Below are 20,701 nucleotides of genomic sequence, written 5' to 3'. Positions count from 1 at the left end.
ACAGTTACTACTAGCTAGGTCTGGAGGTTGGCTAGTGGATATTTATTTACAATTAACACAAATATTGTCTTAGAAGTAATACTGCAATGCAGTTATATCAAATATAAACCAATCGCTGAGTTTGTCATCAAAGATTGAGAAAATTCAATTAGAGGACTAAACGCTAAACACCTCAACCTTTTGAATTGTTGTCAGTAATATTGCTACTTTTAGGTCCCCTTTACTGTTGACATATTAACGGATTTTGAAATATTTAAACAGACATACCCTACATCATTGAATCGCGATTAGAAGCAATGTCTGTACAAGGAGAAATTTGCCTTGATCGACTCACTTAGTGTTTCTTTCCGGGTTTTGAGCCTCTTCCGTAAAGTCCTCTGAGCCCTCGTCCCCCAACACATACTTATTTATCAATGATATGTATACTATTCTTATGAATTTATCCTCCTAAACCTCCTTAGATCGCCACCCTCCCTCCGAGATCAGAGCCTTGTGTGGACTTGGCTGGGAGCTATTAATATAAGTAATTTAGCCTACTTAAAGCGCACAAACGTATGTAATATAAGGCATTAAAACGACTAAAATCATCATAAAAAAGTACATATTTAGCAACTAAATACAATCTTAAACTAAGAAAACTGCACTATTGGCTATCACGTTGAACAACTGGGCAGCGGATAGTCACTCCCAAATCAAATTCGAGATACTCTGACTCAGCATTTGAATAAGCAGGGCTTCTTCCACGAATGGAGGGTCCGGTTCCTGAATCTTGAGTCTGGCTCGAATGCCAAACATTGAACATCGTAGTTGACGTTCCGGGTCGAAGAGTACTGAAGCTGACATCATTAGTAGACCTATAACAGCGCAATCATTAACACAGCTTAAGGAAACTGGATAAGAGCTACAGGGGGTTAAACTACCATCACAGCAATGATCAGAGCTCACCCTTGGAGGGTTGAAATCGGATTGTATATTCAAGCATTGATTTGGCTAAAGTTGATTGAAATGGTATAGAAGAATAAGACATCAAGCAATAATCGAAATTATTAGATTTCTTTTTGAGAGTTTTAAGTACATTAAACCAAAATTCTTTTGATATTTGTCGCTAAAGATCGAAAACAGCGCAATTGTTCTTGTAATTCATTCCACAATCGGTTTGTGACTTTAGATGACTTCATTGATCTTTTGATCTTACTTTAAAAATAAATCTCATTAAATTAAAAGAAAACCTTTTCTTCTAATGCATAAAATGTTTCCCTTTTTAAAAAGGACAACAAGATTAGAGATAAAAGTTGTTTCGTCATAAGAACCTCCGTTCTCCTACTGTTCAATTTAGACCTCATTCTATGAATTTGTTTTGGTTTTTTTAGCCGTTTACCTTTGTGATTTAAGGGTAGAAAGACAACCTTGACCATGTGTCATCTCCACCTTGCGTTGCTCAGTTTTTTCCAAGGACATTTTTCACAAGTATTAGTCAATTTTTCAAAGTATTTTTATGTGTTTATTGCTTTGTTAAATAAATGCGTTGTATGGATTGCAATTTTCTACAAATCGCAATATGTGGGAACTAAGATTAATGTGGACACTATAATCTTACGAAAAAGGATAAATTTTGCAACAAATCACTCCAAATTCATTGGCGTTGACTGGTTTTTCACAACACAATAAATAGACATAATAGTAAAACAAAATGTTTCCATAAAACATAATAATTAGGATAATAAAAGCAATAGATATAAGGTGTCAAGTAGCAAAAAAAAAATATTACATCACGTAATGATATTACAAAATTTGATTGTAATTCCCACAATAGAATATTGACTTTTTAGCACGCAAAGATCCAGAATCCAGTCACCCACCTTAACAATCCCAAAATCACAAGCTAGAAAAGGGAGCAGCCCATGATTCCATCAACTCAAATAAATACCCAACCCAATCCAGACACATCACCTCCAATGAAACCGGAGATCTTAAATATTCACTACAAATCCTCTAACATAATTTTTGAAGACACTAAACGAGTGGCAGCTTCGCACAGACTCTGGGAGCACGTTCCATATTATGTTGCAAGTTGTCAGAGAGTTGAAGTCAGACCGCGCTGATGTACACTAGAACGGTCCTTGTATATCTTAAATAATCAGCCTTTTAATAACAAATAAGTTTTTTTTTCAAAACCCTTAGATTCATTGGTTAAGTTGGCAATAAGGTTATGTTTTACGTCCAAGAATTACATCTGGCACGATTCCAAACATAATCTTAATATAACTTTATCCTAATATAACTTTAATCATTATTAATTCAAATTATTAATCATATTATTTTAATTAATTAAATTATTATTAATTCGACGTATTAATTATTAATAAACTATAATTACATTATTAATCCCAATATAACTTTAATTATTAGCAATTAAACTTATTAAATAAATTATTTTAATTAATTAAATTGTTATTAATCCTAATATAACTTTATCCTAATACAAAAACAATATTCTTGACAAGCAGCGAGCTGGTTGTACTTTGAACGCTGTCAAGAGTTCGACCACAAAATATGCATAGGATTATTGGTCAACTGAGCTGGTACTGAACGGGTACTAGTAGTGAAAAAAAAGGGGGACACGAGTGGGATGAGAACAAAGCATCTCTCCCAGGAAAAACTATTGGAAAAAACTTTTAATTCTACCTGGTTTAAAACGCCCCCTCCAAGAGTAGGACCTGTTTCGATTAGGAACCTCAGACTTAAATTTGTACCCTTCTTCAAACCAAGAGTTTCAACAAGCAACTCCATTCATTGAAACGTGCCAATCCGGCCAAAAATCATTTTATTGTTAAAAAATATGCGTTTTTCGGATAAAATGTTTAATCTCATTAGAAAAAAGAAGTGTCCACTTTAGCAGTGAACGATAAAATTTCTGGGAGAATTGATAGGCTTCACATACGAGACATAACTTTTATGCAGATAACAAGAAAAATAAGTATCGTACCAGTGTGTAAAACTCGGAAAAGTCTCCAACTCATTCATTGTCAACGATAAAGTTCTTCTTCTTGAGCTGTTAGGGAAAGCTCCAATCTCTGTTGTATCTCCATCACTCTGGAACCTTTCAGGAGGAACAATGATAATATCTTGCAAAGAATCTAGTGCCCTAGAAAATTAGTCATTACTGCATCAGAGTTGAAGGAACATGATGTGGATGAAAACAGACGGCTTCCTTTGCAGTTTAAAATACGAATTGTACCTTATTTTATAGTGAATTTACACATCGCGGAAGTCCATCCGGATTTCAGAATCCGTGCAGAGATTCCGTCCTTTTTCGTGCTTGACAAAATCTAGCTTTCCGCAACGAGTTGGTTAAATCAGGATGGAGTCTAGGCAAGGTTTATAAATGAATGAAATCACGACTATGGATCATAAAAAAAATTCATGATCTTATAACATTGGTTCAAGGCTACCCCAGCGTGTACGATACTGCTTACCGAGGCTATAAAAAAAATAAAAATGTTGTCACCTGGCTCTATAGCTCAACAGCTTTCAGAAGAGGGCCACGTTGATGCATTTATTTGAAAACTTTGCCATAAAACGTAGCATTTTCTGGGCCATCGTTCAAAAAAATAAAGACGGATTTCTGCAGTATATATGAGCTATTACTACAGAATTCAGCTGCAACAGGCAACATTCGTCAATAGCGTCCATAACGATTTTAAATGCGTTAAGTTTATACCCAATTTAAAACAGTCCACTTTTTCATTGTCAAGACGTTTCTTTTCCAAGATACAACCATCTAGCCAAAAGATATGATGACACTGATCGTTATGAAAGTCCAAAGCTAAATAGCCAGGCTATCATGGTTATAGCGGTATATGCACCGTAGTAAGGAACAACCCCGACCCATAGTGACGAAAAATTAAAAACGCGGTAATAATAAGGTTACTGAGAAAGAGTTGTTATTTCTAGCTGATTTAGGAATGGTAACTATTATCTAAATTAGTCTTAATAGTAAAACATTATTTTGAAAACAAATTTAAGGGATTTTCGAAAAATAGCCTGAAACCCCTAAATATGGGCGTTGGGTGGAAACAGAAAGTACACCACTGGAATCACCATGGCTGAAAACCTTATCCAGGAAACTTCCAAACCGCTGGCTTGAACAACAAGGAAAGTCACTTTTTTTCATGGGTAGCACTGATGTGGCTTTCTCTTATTTTTTCCTTATTAATGACGGAGAGCTGGTTAAATGCTCGTTCTAAAGGATTTTTTTTAATCTAGAGTCTTTTGTAATTTCAAAAACAAAAGACATCTAAAATGATGCCGCTAAAGACAATAGAATCCTGGTTGCAGCGATAGCTGCAACCTAGTAAAGAATAATAAAATAGGAACTTCAAATATCAAAGGATTTTTGCAATTAAACTTTTACTATCAACTTAAAGATAAATAATACAACAATTCGTCAATCAGCTTTAGATAAAAAAAATTCCAAGCTGCATAGTTTTTTTTTTTAAATACACTTTCAAATTTCAGTTTATTTTGGGCTGGGGTTCGCTCTTTAATAGGTCGCAGCTACTTCTGCAACCATGACTATACCACAAATTCAGCATGCCTAAAGTCATTGCAGCAGAGATTTAGGCTACTATCTACAGAATTAAGATATTTAAAATTCTAAGATGCCGTTACAAGTCAAAGTTCTTATCCATTGTCTGATTAGTTTCAATAATAGATGGCAATAGCGATCCTGAAATGGAAGGCTTTCTTTCAGAAAGCTTACTTGACTGCTAGTAATTTTTTTTTCCAGGAATGATCGTCTCAAACCAGGCTCATTGCCTGATTAAAACGAAAATTTTGAATTCTATGGTATTTTTCTGTAACAATAACCTATTACAGCAAGGTTCGCATTTCTGTAAAACAACAGTACCGCAAAACAACAATTTTTGGCCCAAGTAAAACTAAAATACAATCAGGAGAAAATTCTAAAATACTCAGTCAATTTTGAACTATTAAGAACCATTTTTATCAGCTTTTAGTTTCAGAGTTCATGCTGCCACTTAGTAACTCACTCGCCCTGAACGTACGCATAGTCCATATAAAAAACGACTGATCAGTATAGAGACTATTTCTGCAGCAGCACTGATGCTCATACATTATTGTGTAGATTTACACCCTCTATTGAGAGGATGGCCAATGTATATTTTAAGGGAGGAGCTTGATGTCCTCCAAAAATGGGGACAGATGGTCCTGAAACATGGAGAAACACAGAGGACTCATCACCTTAAAATAAGATTGATGGAAAGTTATTACTCATACCTCATGGGTGCAGCGTCTGCTTTACTATATGGCCCTTCGTCCACAACTCCAGGATTTAAAGTCTCGATTTGTCTTTTTGCATGGTGGGTTTAATTGAGTGATTTTTAATCACTTTGAACAATTATAAGAAAATTAAAAAAAATTGCAAAATATATTAAATTGAGAGATTTTTATGCAAGGAAGGGGAAGATTGAAACCTTGTAGTCTATGTGTATGAGTTTTTTTCTATTTTGCATATGTTGTTGAATAGCTCATTAATGTACTAATAATAATATTCTGCTCGTTAGCATTGCCCTCTGGCTATTTTGCAACAAATATTTATCCATCTAATGAAATGTGAAGGGATGAAATCCTGTCCTAGCCTCCTTAATTTTGATAAATATATTTGGATGGAACGTCCACCCTGGATAATAAGGAAACAGACTCCTTCATATTGCAAAAACGTTAGGTTTTAGTGAAAAAACGGAAGTTTTCAAATACCTTAAAAACTGTTATAAAAGTAATAGTGTCTACAATTGATTACAGTAAAAATTTAGGAATGGTAACTCCTTAGAAAGCAGTTATGACGTTGATAGACTTCAGGATGAGCCCGGGAATGCATTGTTCTAAATATGTAATCGGTAATGTTGCATATTAAATGAGAAAGTTTCCAGCGTTCAGGAGGGAGATAAAAGGATGGAGCTAATAATCTAAATTCCCTTTCCATTGCTATAGATATTACTGCCGATTCTTTAACGGAAATTTTATTTATGTGCCTGAAAAGCTTTCAGAGTTACCAAAAAAAGTGGCTGTTCTTTCCTTAGACAAAAGCTTACTAGATCAATAGGCTATGGAGATGGAAAAAAGTAAAACGGTGACAAGGTCTTAAATAATATGCAGAATTAGCAGATTATTAAATCTAAAAATATGTAAAAAATTTGCAGATTACTACTCAGAAATTTGATGATCAAGTGCAAATTTTTAAGACTGTTTTTGATTCATCCATATATACAGTGCACAGCATTTTTGTTTTTGTGAGTGATAAGTGATGCTTACCGATTTTGGTGCGAATTTTTGTTACCTATATTGCATCACAAAAGTACCTTTGGATACATTAGGAATATCTGATTACCAAAATACTACCAGTTAACGGGGAACGGGTACTAGGTACCCACTAACGGGTACCTGGAGAAGCCTGGGGAAGGTTAACAGAAAGGGTGTGCGAAAGCACAGGATGACTGCCCCCCCCCCCCCATTGCACTTCCTCGCTGAAGGAATACGAAACGGAGATAATAGTCCTAACACTGGTAGGGACTATAAAATCCGGTTCTATATTCTTTACCCACTGGTGTATAAATAATGATAATAATAATTATAATAATAAAAAATTAAGTTCAAGCTAAGGGCTGATCGCTCAAATTTTATCACCAAGAATTCACACTCAGACTCTTAATTTCTACACATAACAAGCAACTGATCAAAATATGCGCAATACGTATAAGAAACGATATCTATAGAAAATCTTGTAATGCCAAAGTACAAAATCACGCCTAATATTAGAGCTAAACTAGGATATCTAGGTACTATAACACATCTCAACACGAGCACGAGGATCTTCTTACTATAAAAACAGGTCTTGCGCCTTCTTTAAATTTGGACCCTTAACTGAAATATTACTTAACTATATACCTTGTTCAGTCCCAATTATATATCCACCTAAACGATCCAGACTCCTTTCCAGACCCTTTTCGAAAGTAGCTCTTTCCAAAATCAACCCAAAATATCATTCATTAATCGCTAGCTTGTTATACCAGGTTTAAAGGGGTAGAGTATTCCGAGTAAAATTAAACACCTTTTAATACTCAGATATTAATATGCAAAGGAAGCCACAAAAATAATAAAATACTTAGAAGAGAAAAAAGGTGTAAGATGGAAACATTTGTAATATTTCTTTATTTCAATACATAAATACATGATATATTTTTTACTTACATTCCTGAATCATTCGCACTCGCCCGATCATTGCTGCCGTTTAAATTGTTCACATCTGACTCAGACCGAGCATTCCAATTGTTTATTCGGTTCCTCCACTCTTGCGAATTAATGTCAGCATACGGAGTCTCTTGCGAAATAATAGAGGCATTATCATCAACCAAGGTGCTTAATCGACAGATATCAGCAACAGGATGGATACTAGAATTTAAAACACCCAATTTACTTTATTTTAATCCATTTTAGTGAAGGAATCACAAACAGTGATTCATATAAGGCAAAAAACTAATGCTCTGACGTTGCTAAATTATATATAAGTAGCGTTAGCATAAGATATAATCTCTTATTGCAATAAATTAAAACTACAAATGGTGACTTTTTCTCACTTCCCAGTTTTTTTAACTTGTTTTTAAATTTTTGGTTACTACGGGCCGAGGGCCTCACACACAAATTCACACAAGTAACTTTCCCATTATTGTTAATATTTCTCACAAAAGTATAAAGATTTTAATTATAACAATTGACAATTGCGCTAATGATTTTTTTCGCCGTCGATCCAAGGTTGCATTAACATGTACAGAGTATTGACGCGCAATAACTTATTTTTGAAAACCAAAGAAAAGGTTCCAAAAATTGTGCACTAATTACTAATTTAATTAGCGTTAAAAAAAGCTCTATTTTAAGTATGGAGACCAGGGAATAAAAAATCCCCAATTATTTGACGTTCATTATAAAAGGTTAAGGGGTCTCAATCTAAATTCGTATTGTATTTTTATTTGCTATATCCTTTATATTTTTATTTCATTATTCCGATAAACTAAGCCGAACTTAAGGTATATTCAAGTTTTCATTAGTCTTGGGGTCCCCACGGTCTTGATGTAACCCAGCATACTTTTCAACACGAGACTAATCAAGGGTACCAGGTAACCCATTAGTTCTTTACCCCGTTAAGTCAGTAGGCCCTATTCACGTGTTAGCCCTTACTTGGCGGAGTCAACTGTTATCTTTGACAGAACAACCTCCTCAGGTTACAATTACAGCTTGATGCACAATATCGAGCAAATTAGCACCCTTTTCATACCTGTTCCCAGCTCAAAGTTTCATTTCACTATCAGTTTTTTGCCAGATATAGGGTGCCACTAAAAACTCTTCATGAGCGCCGAATTAAAGAGAAAACAGAAGGAACTATTCTCTTCTTACCCCTGCATTCATGCATACATTTCCGAAAGAATAGTTTGGACTTTAGACTCCTAGGTTTACTTTCAAGTTGTAAGACTGGTTATTGACCTCCAAGGAAGAAGACAGCCAAAGTCATACTACATGGTATTCAGCCACCTTTGGACACGGCCTCCCTCACCAAATAGTAATTTATTGTCACCCTCAGTACATAACGAAGACCCCCTAATTATGAGAAAAATAAAAACAAAGACAGAAAGAACCCTGGAAAGATTAGTTCATTTCTTTAGACACCATAAGCTTCTATAGCAGTCATGATTTTACCATAAATCTTAACCTGCATGTCAACCCTCAGAGGATTTCTTTAGAAAGAAAAATCAGGTATTCATAGTGTGATAAAGATAATGCTACTAATTACAATTTTTGTGGTTACTTTAAAATCTAAGCATATATCTTGGTTCACCGAATATTTAAGGGATTATGGCACAAGTGTTCGGCTATTAGGATATTAGGGGATTCCATTTCTTAACGGATCATCTGATCTCGTCCATTACAAGCTTTTTAGTTTGTGTGGCAAAAATATTTAGAACTGATTAAGTTGTCTTATAGAGTTTGGTAGAACTTGACAGCTACTTTGCCAGAAATCTTGGAAAAACTACCTAGCTTCTTCCGTTATATACCCTACATGGAGATATTCAATTTTAATGAAACTCACAGCATTGGAAAGTATGAATTTCGTTATATCGATTAGACGGAGTAAAATTTTCGTTCTAAATTTCAGGAAAAGGCAGTCTCAAAAATTTGGCAGCCTCAAACCTGCTAGGAAAACACTACACATCAGTGCCTCTTGCTAAGAAAAATTAGTGCCTCTCAGAATTAGGTCAATAGCAATAACAAAGCCAGATCTTATTTCTTCTACAGTTTAGTTAGTAGCATTTTCTACAGTCTTTCATTTTATTGACTCATAGAGGTTATAATTGTAACAATAATAACAAAACTCACCTAGGAGCCCAGTGAGACGGAGCAGTGCTTGCGTTAGATGAATGACTACTATTCCCTGGAAATAAACAATGCATAAATAACATGACCTGAGACAGTTTTTTTTCTTCTATTTTTTAACAAACGTACCAAGCGATTATAACATTTTTGAGAGCCAGACTTTCCGTCTCCTCTCTTGGAGGGATTGAAGAGTGTTTCTTTACCGAGAAGTTTAAAATGCAAAAGTCTTTCCAGAAGGGAAATACAACTTGGAACGTCTCAGAATTGAGCATCCGGGGCCTCAATAAGGTCAAAATAAACGACCTATGCAATTTTACAACAAGCAGAGCCGGTGTAAATCCCCCCACCCCTTCAAGCCACCCCTGGTCTTTATTGTTCAATGGAGTCAAGAGCTTCAAGTTTACCCTTCCCATCTCCGATCTCATATGCGTATATACCAGTTAGTAGCTATCAAGTGTAGTTTACTCCTATCAGCATTTCGTCCATCACAAATTAATAGCCACTATTTTAAGAGTAATGTCCATAAGGCTTGGAATCCTTTGTTTTACTGTTATATCCGCTGTTTGATATCTGATATCATTATCCGATGAACATATAAAATACATACGGTTTAAGGAGAAAACATGGTATTCAAAACACTTTTGTTGATTGGAAATTTCAGCAATGAGCCAAACAAGTTCGGCGGGCGACGGTTTGGATCTGTGCCAATTTCATTTCCAGGTCATTCGGGAGGGATTGATGAACGCCTTGAAGGGAGGGAGAAAGAGCTGAATTGAAGAGTCAATCAAATCATTCAATCTGGAAGGAACAGGGCAAGGCAGAATGATATATTGTACATTAAAAACCATTAACTTTAAACAAACAAAGTTCTTTCCACACGGAAGAAAAGAGCTAAGTTGAAACAAAGCTCAAATAAACAAGCTGAAATAAACTGACTCATAATTTTCCCTATATTTACATAATTCTAAGAACTAGCACTTTATAGAAATACCAAACCTACACAAAAAATAAGATGTCCTCTTAGTCTATAAGTGCCCTGTGGAAAATAATAACAGTTTATAAAGTTCTCAATAGTTTTTCAACCCCATTATTTCAATAGCTTTTAGTATATACAAAAAGAAAATCAAGCAAATAGCTAAACAGATAGCGAAAAATTAGTTTATTTAAGCAAGTTTTTAAACGCACATTCATAACGTACAAAGGAAAAGTTTTAAATTTTAACTTTGCTCTTTACTTCAGTCAGAAAAGCTTTTTTAAAAATTACTTTTCTTTCATTTTTGTTCCTTAACAACAACAAAATCTTAGTCTGACTTAGGGAGATGAAAGAAAAAAAGTCCAAAAAATCTTTTGTCAAAATAGGGTGTTGAATATATATCCCTCCTCCTTAAAACTTTCCCACATGATTTGTACAACTTTGTCACATTAGTAAAGAGAGATATATTGGCATCTTTAAGATGGTACTGATAAAGAAATAAAGTATTTTAATGAAAACGAAAATAAATGAAACCTTTTGCGTCATAAGGTGTTTTTTTTTTGTACGTTTTTCATTTTCCCTTCTTAATGGGGCTGGGAAGGGGAGTATCCAAGAGCCACGATACAAGCAAGATCAAAATGGTATGCGTGCTTCATTTTCTAACTAATCCACTCCAGAAATGGTACCAAAGTGACAAAGCGATTTTTGCTGTCATATGTCATTTAAGCAATAGATTCATCAAGAGGAATTAAAAAAAAAAAGATATGAGCAACAGCTTTGAAAGGAGGCATTCGACGTCTCTCTATGATCTTGCGGCAGCCTACTTGCCATGACATATACATAAAAAAATACAACAAAAGACACGTCACTATCACTCTGTAAAAAAAAATCGCTTAGGTTTCGAAAACATGAAAATGGGTGGGGAGGTCACACAAAATGTTCGATTCGTGAGTTTTAGACCACAAAATAAGGCTATAGAATAGAATCGGTTTTATTTGCACAATCTCTCGTAGTCATAAAACTAAATGGCGCTTGTGCTTACAAAAAAAAAGGATTAAATCAAACGACAAAAAAAAATCAGTAGACAAATAGGATTGTTTGTCACGATTGTTTTCACAATAAACTTATGCTATTGATTTAACCCTACATAATACCTATTGTTCCTGAATACTTTTAAACAGAATTTTTTCTTCCTAGATTTTATTTTTCAAAACAAGTTTTCTAACTTTCAGTTACTATGGGCTGTTTTCACTCTTTAATAGGTTGCAGCGATTACTTCATAGATGATGCGTTGGAGAGGTATCAAGATTTTTCCATTGGAGGCTTATCCACTAATTAAATTTGAAGAGGTGCCAGGACCAGCCAGGATTGTGACAAAACATTATTTTCGTGCCACCACACCAGAATGAGTACCAAACAAAAAATCATGTAATGCAAACTAGAATGAAAGCAACCTTCTTTTTATATTTTTCGTTTGTTTATTTGGTAACAAATGTACATGCTAATCAGGATCTGCACGATAAATAGCACCACCCGATACTAGTGTCAATAATAAGCTCAATTTTTTACAACGTTGATTTTGCTCTCTTCCCTAAGATAATAAATTTTCTGACTCGTAATCAAGCCAACATTTCATCATTTTAACTAATTAGTTTTCATCATCAAAATAGATAAGGTACACAAAAAAGGAATAAAACTGTGAAAGCTATAAAAGACAAAACAAACCTGTGGTTGAATGGGGAGGAGCGCTTGGTATTCCTTCATTCTGACAATTTTGCAGAGTTCCACCAGAACTACAAAAATAAATAAAATCAATAGAAAATAAGCAAGACACGTAAATTCTCGCCCCTTCTTCACGGGTATTAAAATCTTTTTGGAGCGGGGAAAAGGGAAGGACATTAGAAAGTGAGCATGTTAAAACCTTAATTTTTTCTTGCGAGTGTTTTATAAGCAGATTAAGTTTACTATGCTTAAAACAAATAATAAACCCCCCAAAGGAAGATAAGTTTTTCTCAGAATTGATGAGGGTTACATGATCGAAGAAGAAGATAGCCATGAAATTAAAAATTGATGAAGACTATTTCCGCGGAAATCCGAGTCTATCTCTTGCGAGTTTATTGAAAAATGTTGTTGACATACCCTCTAACAACAAGATACGGTTAAAAATGTGGCTTGCTTTTGATGAAGAAAATGCATACCGTCACACGAATGTCTATGGAAGAAATTTCTTTGTGACAAATACACGACAATGGTTTGTAAGGACGTTGCTTACTCCTTCCCCGATGATTAACTAAATTTGTTATGGCATACGGAAAAGAGGATTTCATTAGGAAATGATAAAATTAGATAGCCGGATGAATATCAGAAACCTAGAAAATAAGGTTATTTTTCATCCGCTGTTACCTTTAATGTTTTTGATTAATTGACTGGTTGCACTCGAAGACCTAGATTTTGCACATAGTCTTGCCAAGTAATTCTGGTTGCGTAGCTGATGATTCGCTCGTATTCCAAATAATCTTTTTTTTACTCCAATTCAATTCTAAAAGTGATCAAGAGATTTTTCAATATCTTACTAAAAAATTTCGTTATATATATACATATATATATATATATATATATATATATATATATATATATATATATATATATATATATATATATATATATATATAGCATATATTATTATTGCATAAGTACTTGCTGCAGCGTATTAATAAATAATCTCAAAATACCTACAATTAGCTGTTCTCTGCAAGTTTACATTCTCACATGACTTTGTTTATAAAACTTTTGGCCAACATACATTTACCCCTGCAGTTAACGTAGCTACCCTGTGTGTTTTCGTAACAAGTCTTTGACGTAAAATATAGACATAAATTACGAAAATTTTAAGAGGGTTTGACACTAGTTGTTACGACATATTTTGGTCTCATACAGGCATGTGCGTTCTCACATCATTAGCAAAACTTTGATAATTGTTACGATTTTTCTGCAATTTTCTATATTTTTCATGTCATTCATCTGTTTCTCTAAATTTTCAAAAACTGACAAACACTATCATCTTAACTGCGTTGATATAATTTTTGTTCATTTGAAATTTACATGGTGAATGAACAATGTGATCAGTATAAGCAACTTCTTTTCTTAATTCCACGTTTTTATTATGTAACTAGAAGCCGTTTATGGATAAAGATAAAACATATTGAAAGAACTCACGATCTTACGACATGAATCATAGCTATGATTAGCAAATGAAGGTATCAGAAACGTGTCAGTCTTTAGCAAGAATTTCCAAAAAAAGCGATAAGATTTTTTTCCTTAATGATAAGAAAAAATCAACATGGAAGAAAAAGAAACCTTTTCCTTTAATGTTCAATAGGTACTTACGGTAGATTCCACAAGTCAGCACGTTGGGTTACTTCTTGACTAAACAATGGGTTGTAAGGCTTATTGTTAACATAAGGCGGTGGATGTTGAACTCTCTCATATCCATTATTTATAAGGGGCACTTCCGTGTCTTTTCTAGAGTCAGGCAAACTAGAAACAGAGGGGACGTCTTGCACATTCTCTGCAAGAAAAGACAAATGAACTTAGAAGAAGAATCTTGTATTAAAAACAGAATAATTAGGTCTGTTTGCTAAGTTGTAATTTGCTCAAAACTGTGAAAATAAATAATGCTACTTCTCGCGCAATACACCTTCCCATGTATTCAAATTGGTAATTAAAATTGACTGAACCTTGAGAACAAGTATATATTGTCAAAGTTTAATATAGATACGGTATAATTATGCTAGAAAGAATTTTTGGACAGCCACAAAAAATTTACCAAGAGAGTACTACTACTACTAACAACTAACTGCAGCACCAAGTCGCCTGAGACCAACACAGCTAAGCATGCTCCACCTCCATCCCAATCTATTCGAAGTCTCCCTCTTTAAATCATCCCAGGAAGTTCTTATTTTCCTTGCGACATCCTCCAACCCCAGCCACGTAACCTCCTTTCCGTTTAGCTTAAGACGGCATGCCGAAACAGACAATCTTTGGTAATGTAACGAAAATAAATATTCGTCTGATTTTTCATATGGTTCACTCGACTACTCGATTTCACGTTCTAATATTACTGGCTTCTTCATAAAACGCGGGCCAAAATTATAATTTATAGAATAACTTATTTTAACAACTGATACAAAGTTACTGCAAAACCTGCAAAGCAATTTAACAGTCACGCAGCTAGCTAAATCTTTGGAATTGGTAACTTGAAGTTCAATACTCGTTTAAGGAAAATATTCTCAAGCAATTGTTCGTTTAAGAAGATTTTTTGTCAAAAAAAAAAATCTAGGTAGGTCGCAACTTTTGGAAGATTCGTTTAGGGCTATAATCCCCCCCCCAAAAAAAAAAAATCACTTGAATAACGTCACAAATACCCTGGCTTCCAATACCTTACTGGTTTTAATTTTTACAGACGAATAAAATGAATGAAATTAAAATTGTTTCGCGAAAGAATTTTTTTTTAAATACGTTATTCTTGTCACCGGGCTAAGCTCGGTCCCCGGGTATTTTCAACAGAAATACAAAAAAATACATTTTACAATGAAAATACACTCCAAAAGATCTTCTTTCAAAGTCTGGAAGGAAAGTAAAACATCAAAGAGGGAGGTTATATTCCATATAGTTACTAATCTAGTTACCCTTCCAAAATTGGGGCCTTTTCTCGTGCAAAATTAAAACGCAAATAACGTCCAAAAAACTTGTTTCGGAAAAAACTTGTTACTACCCTAGCAATGAAGCATGGACGGATAATAGATCAGACATATCTATTAACAAATGAACTAACCTCCTTTTTATACAATCCTAATAAGGGGGGAATTAATGCCAGATTTGCTTCTCACTCAATTGGACTATCTGTCTTGGCTTTTTTCTACAATTAGCCATGACATGATGCCCACAACTATTCCATTTCAATTCAAAAATCAATTCAAATGTTCAAATGCTTGGAAGAGATGAGAACAGTTGCGCGTTTAAAGGTAAGTTAAGGGACGCGTCAGGCTGTGAATTTCTCTGTTTTTTTTTATGAACAAATATCAAATATAGCTGAACTGCCTATTTCAATACTCTACAAGATCCTTCTAACAGGCCAACTTGGCATATTGAAGCTTTGATCTTTTAAGAGGTGTTTCAACAATTCCAATGAAGGGGGTCCAAATATAACTAAAGCAAGTTATTGTGTTTAATCTGGCATATTTCAAGCTTAATTAGCATAGAGATGTAAATCATTATATCGGAACTGCCTAATGTATCCCTACAAACTACACACAACTTTGATCCTTCTAACTTGACGAATACTCGTGTTCAGTTTCGGATATTTTCAGAATGTGTATTCTGACAATTCCAACATGACGGATCCGAGATTTATTGAAGCAAGTTGTCTTACTTAACCTGGTATATGATATACAAAGATCCGGCCTAAATATACACAGAAAGATGAATATTATAAAAAAAAACTGGTAAATGTGGAATCCGTCAGTACAAGAGGAGAAACAAAGTACCTAAGAAAAAGTGCCCAAGGCAGCTTCACTTCTGAAGGCCAATAGACAAATATGAATTCACCCAAATGAAAATAACTTGAAATAGAAATTGACAGAATTAATACCTTTTTGTAATTTATATCATGTTAAATATAAAAAGATGGATATCTTCTAAGAAGAATGATCACATTAAAAGAACCTCTGTGAGGAGTAATTTTAAGGAAGAGAAATAATCAAATTTGTCTTTATACATTACTAACTCGTTCTTGAAAACCCCGACCAACAAAACAATTTATGGATGAGCCTATTACATTTCAAGATATTCCATCCCTTTCCACTGTCTGATTAAGAATAAGGTAGTCGTAACAGGTGGTGGTTGTTAGTTGGTACAGCAAAGCTGGTAAGTGTCATTTTTTACATACGACGCTTACCAGCATATATTTTATTAAAGTATATATTTTACAGGAGAGTGAAAACCCTGCAAAAATATTTCAGGTTTTTTTTTATTCATACGTAATCTCGGTTAAATGATTTCCTTTTAGAAATCTTAGATAGGGGTAAACAGTTTTAAAGTCAAAAACTACAATTTCCAATGACAAAAAAGCATAAAACGAATTTTGCAACAAAAAAACTCTAACCCTGTTTAGAACCAAGAGAGATAACATGTTAAACTAATCAATAAGACTTACTTTCTTTTGGCTTTGTTTTTACTTTGGCACTACACTAATTTAATCATTTGCTCATTTTATTATTCAGCCAGACAGAATGCTTATTCTCGTCGTAATTTTTATGATATTCTACAAGCAAGTCTTGACTTTATGACGGCAAAGTACCCAAATGTACCCATTTTTATAGCAGGGGAAGCAAACGAACTAAGTCTTAATTATCCGTGCAAAGATCAGAAGCTTAAGCAAATTGTAGATTTCCCAACTACAAAAGGAGGAACCAGTTTGAATGTTATTTGCACCAACCTCAAAACCTTTTACAATACTCCCCTTCCCCCATTGGTGCTAGCTATCATTTCAAATTTAATTGAAACCACTGCTAATTTTTAAAACAAATTACCCAGTCTCTGAATTTTCGTACCAGCCAATAAAAAGCCAAGGTTTTTTTCTTTTCTTAGATTACTTCTGAGAGCTGGGATGATGTTGTGTCGTATCTAAATCTTAATTAAAAGGTTAGTGTATTTCAAACAAAATTAAGGACAAATTACCAAAAATGTTTCCCAGAGGTTACCAAGAAGGTATGTTCCTCAGATAAACCCTAGATTAATAAAAAAAAAAGGACTAATCCATTTGAAACAAACTTTTTCGCCTTGGAAAGAAAGATGAAGCCATAACCCTGCGTAAACAAATAAAGAAAGAAATACGTCGAGCTGCCTCTCGTTATGGTAAGAATAAACTGAATTGCTTTAAACAGAGCAAACCTCAGCAATGGTTTAAGAAGGCGAAAGAAATAGAGGGTCGCTTGTGCAAGAACCTCGATTTTCTTCTGGATGAACCTCCTGAACAGACAGCCAATGAGCTTAATAAACGCCTAGCTAGTATTGTGCATACCCTCCCCACTCTCTCGGAAAACCATCAAATCCCTGAAGCTCCAAAAGACAAAATCCAGTAAATTTCATCAAAGCAAATAATAGAAAAAACGCACAAACTGAAAAAACTAGTGTTTGTCCCATTGATATCCCAATTGATCTAATAAAAGCATTCCCTGATAAACTATTAACACCACTTGTTAGTATTTTTAATGATATTAGTAATTTCGGATGTTACCCGTCATGCTGGAAGTTGGGCTATATTACTCCAATCCAGAAAAAGTGAGTCTTGAATGATTTCACTGGAGTACGACCAATCACCTTGACCCCAATTTTCTCAGAATTAGTACGAGAGTTTTTTAGCTATTTGGATAAAAGCAGAGATTATTGAACTTATTAATTTACAACAGTTTGGAGACCAGAAGGAGACGTCTGCTTCACACTACCTTTTCAGTCTTATTGCCACTATTCTTAAAAACCTTGAAAACCCTGATACTTGGTTGAATTTTTTTATCAATTGATCTCCAGAAAGCGTTCGACCTAATTGATCACAATATCCTTGTAAATAAACTGTTGACTTTTCAAGTGAGTCACTTTTTAGTAAAAATTGTTGCTTCGTTTTTAACAAATCGTTCTCAAGTGCTAAAATATAAAAATGTTTATTCCGATCCCCTTCATATCTATTGTGGGGTCCCCCAGGAAACCCTGATGGGTCCCATTTTATTCCTTATAATGGCTCATAACCTCATGACTGACCACAAACAGCGATGAAAGTATGTGGACGACCTGTCTGCACTAGATGTTTGTCGACGAAATATTAACAGATCAATTATGACATTACTTGACGACGTCACGCATGAGGCTTCTTTGTCGAAGATGAAAGTTAACCCTAATAAATCGTCAGTCATGACAGTTAATTTTTTAAAGTCACCGCCTTCTTTCAAGAACCCATTCCTCCCAAAATCTCTGTCGCATGCATTAAAATACTTAGGGTGACAATCACTGCTGACTTAAAGTGCGATCCCCATGTTCAAAATATCCTAAAACAGGCTTCCCTTTCGGTCTCCCTTCTAAAACTTTTGTTAAAATCTTATGGCCCCCCTAAGGATCGTCTCCAACTTTATCGTTCTTTTATTCGGTCAATTCTGGAGTTTGCTTGTCCAGTATGGCATTTCAGTCTTTCTTTAGAGAATGTTTATAAGATTGAAAATGTCCAAAAACGAGCACTTACAATCATAGGTGGTGAAGGGAAGGTTCCATATCATTATCTACTTGGTAAGTTCAAGCTCACTCCGCTGGCCGAGAGAAGAAATCTCCTCAGCCTTTGTTTCGGTACCAAGACCCTGTCTGTTCCTCGATTACGTTCCATCATCCCCGAACCCGATCTTCCCGCCCGCAACAGACAATCCCGTAGAAAATCCCAAAACTGACTCCCATCCCCACTAAAAATGAATGATATAGAAATAATTTTCTTCGTTTCTTTAAGCCATATAATAGCCAGGAAAAATAGTCATTAATTTTATTGTTATATACTTATTTTTTCTTTTTTTCTTTTTAACCAAGTCTGAAATATTTTTTTATGTATTTTCATTAATTTTATTGTTATCTATTTATTTCCTGTTTTTGACTTTTTAACTAAGTGTTGACTCTTCTATGTTCGATGTGAGCGTCAAGTTTATTCGGTGATATATATATATATATATATATATATATATATATATATATATATATATATATATATATATATATATATATATATATATATATATATATATATATATATATATATATATATATATATTTTAGTGTTTGTTTGATGTATAATTCAAATTCGGCAACCATGCTGTGATAGAAATTAAATTAAATTCTTGTTTTTATTCTTCTTCTTCTTTGCGGAAATAGAGCATAATTCTCTGTTGAGGGAACAAAACCCCTTAGCACCTATTGAATTGCCGTAACCTGTCGGCACAACTGATAATCCCGATTTAAGGAAAATGGTACTTACTTTTTCGTTTTTGATAAAAACAACAGGCACAGTAAACCAATGATCCAACGAAAATGCAAACAATAAGGAGGCCAACAACGGCGGTAATCCATAACTGTGGCTCTGTATGAGTGTTTGGAGGGGGAGTGGTAACAACTGCCATGTCTAGTTTTCTTTCACTCCGGACACATTTATCGCAATACATGTTGTTTCCACATCTTTCTAAGACATACCTAAAACATAGGTTTTAAGCATTTCAACAGAGTAGGTGCTCAAAATAAAAAAAGACAACAGTTGCCACTGGGCTGAATGCGGGGTAGGGTAGCTTCAATCCATGACCCAAAATGTCCTACTTCAACATCGCTTTTACCATGTTGACAAATTTAGAATCCTCTGCACACAGGTATGACCCTTTAAGGTCACTTTTCTGGTTAGGTGCGGTTTACTTAAAAAACAAAATCGTTCAAATTCGTCTTTTTTTTCCTTAATTCTCTTTTTGGAAATGAGGAAGGATAAGCGGAAGTCTTTGTCGAAATATCTGATTGGTCTTTTTGTTTCTTATTACTGGCTGAAAATCCCCTCTTTTCCATTTTGTCAGTTTCCTTTTCCCTTTTCTTTCATACATTAAAGTTAAACAATGATAAAGCTGTAGGAAATAATGCAGAAAAGAATGAAAGATTTTCAACAATTTGGAAGGGAATGAAGATAAAATAAGATATATTTCAATCAAACAAAAACAACTCAATAACACAAATACAAGCACCCCGCATAGCACACCCCAACCAAACAAAAACAACTCAATAACACAAATACAAGCACCCCGCAAAGCACACTTCAACCAAACAAAAACAACTCAGTAACACAAATACAAGCACCCCGCAAAGCACACTTCAACCAAACAAAAACAACTCAGTAACACAAATACAAGCACCCCGCAAAGCACACCACAATCAAACAAAAACAACTCAATAACACAAATACAAGCACCCCGCATAGCACACCACAACCAAACAAAAACAACTCAATAACACAAATACAAGCACCCCGCAAAGGCTCCATGGCCTGTAAAAAAGGGGAATCACGAAACAAGGCAGTCAAATATCAAATTATTCATCATTTAAACACATAAAATGCAAAAAATCACACCTACTCACATAAATAGAGAGCAGAAAAATGAGAGAAGAAGAAGCGACAGAAGGAAAGGGATTTCATTCAAAAATGACACTGGAATCAGGCAATGC

The 20,701-nt window shown here is 34.5% G+C and overlaps 1 protein-coding gene across 6 annotated transcripts in view; it reads right to left on the bottom strand.

Annotated features, from left to right (window-relative positions):
• Positions 1-537: 537 nt before the first annotated feature.
• Positions 538-20,701, bottom strand: part of LOC136038062 (uncharacterized) — an 87,504-nt gene continuing 67,340 nt past the window's right edge. For all 6 annotated transcript variants that reach the window (XM_065721022.1, XM_065721019.1, XM_065721020.1 and 3 more), the window contains 7 exons: positions 19,482-19,693; positions 13,805-13,985; positions 12,143-12,210; positions 9,448-9,502; positions 7,270-7,470; positions 2,987-3,145; positions 538-854 (listed from right to left, as the gene is read on the bottom strand). In XM_065721022.1, coding sequence (XP_065577094.1) covers positions 644-854; positions 2,987-3,145; positions 7,270-7,470; positions 9,448-9,502; positions 12,143-12,210; positions 13,805-13,985; positions 19,482-19,693 — 1,087 coding nt within the window. In that variant the 3' untranslated portion in view covers positions 538-643. The remainder of the gene's footprint in view (positions 855-2,986; positions 3,146-7,269; positions 7,471-9,447; positions 9,503-12,142; positions 12,211-13,804; positions 13,986-19,481; positions 19,694-20,701) is intronic.

Source organism: Artemia franciscana, chromosome 17 (genome assembly GCF_032884065.1).
Source record: "Artemia franciscana chromosome 17, ASM3288406v1, whole genome shotgun sequence".
Classification (NCBI taxonomy): domain Eukaryota; kingdom Metazoa; phylum Arthropoda; class Branchiopoda; order Anostraca; family Artemiidae; genus Artemia; species Artemia franciscana.
This window is presented reverse-complemented; position numbering and strand designations above follow the sequence as displayed.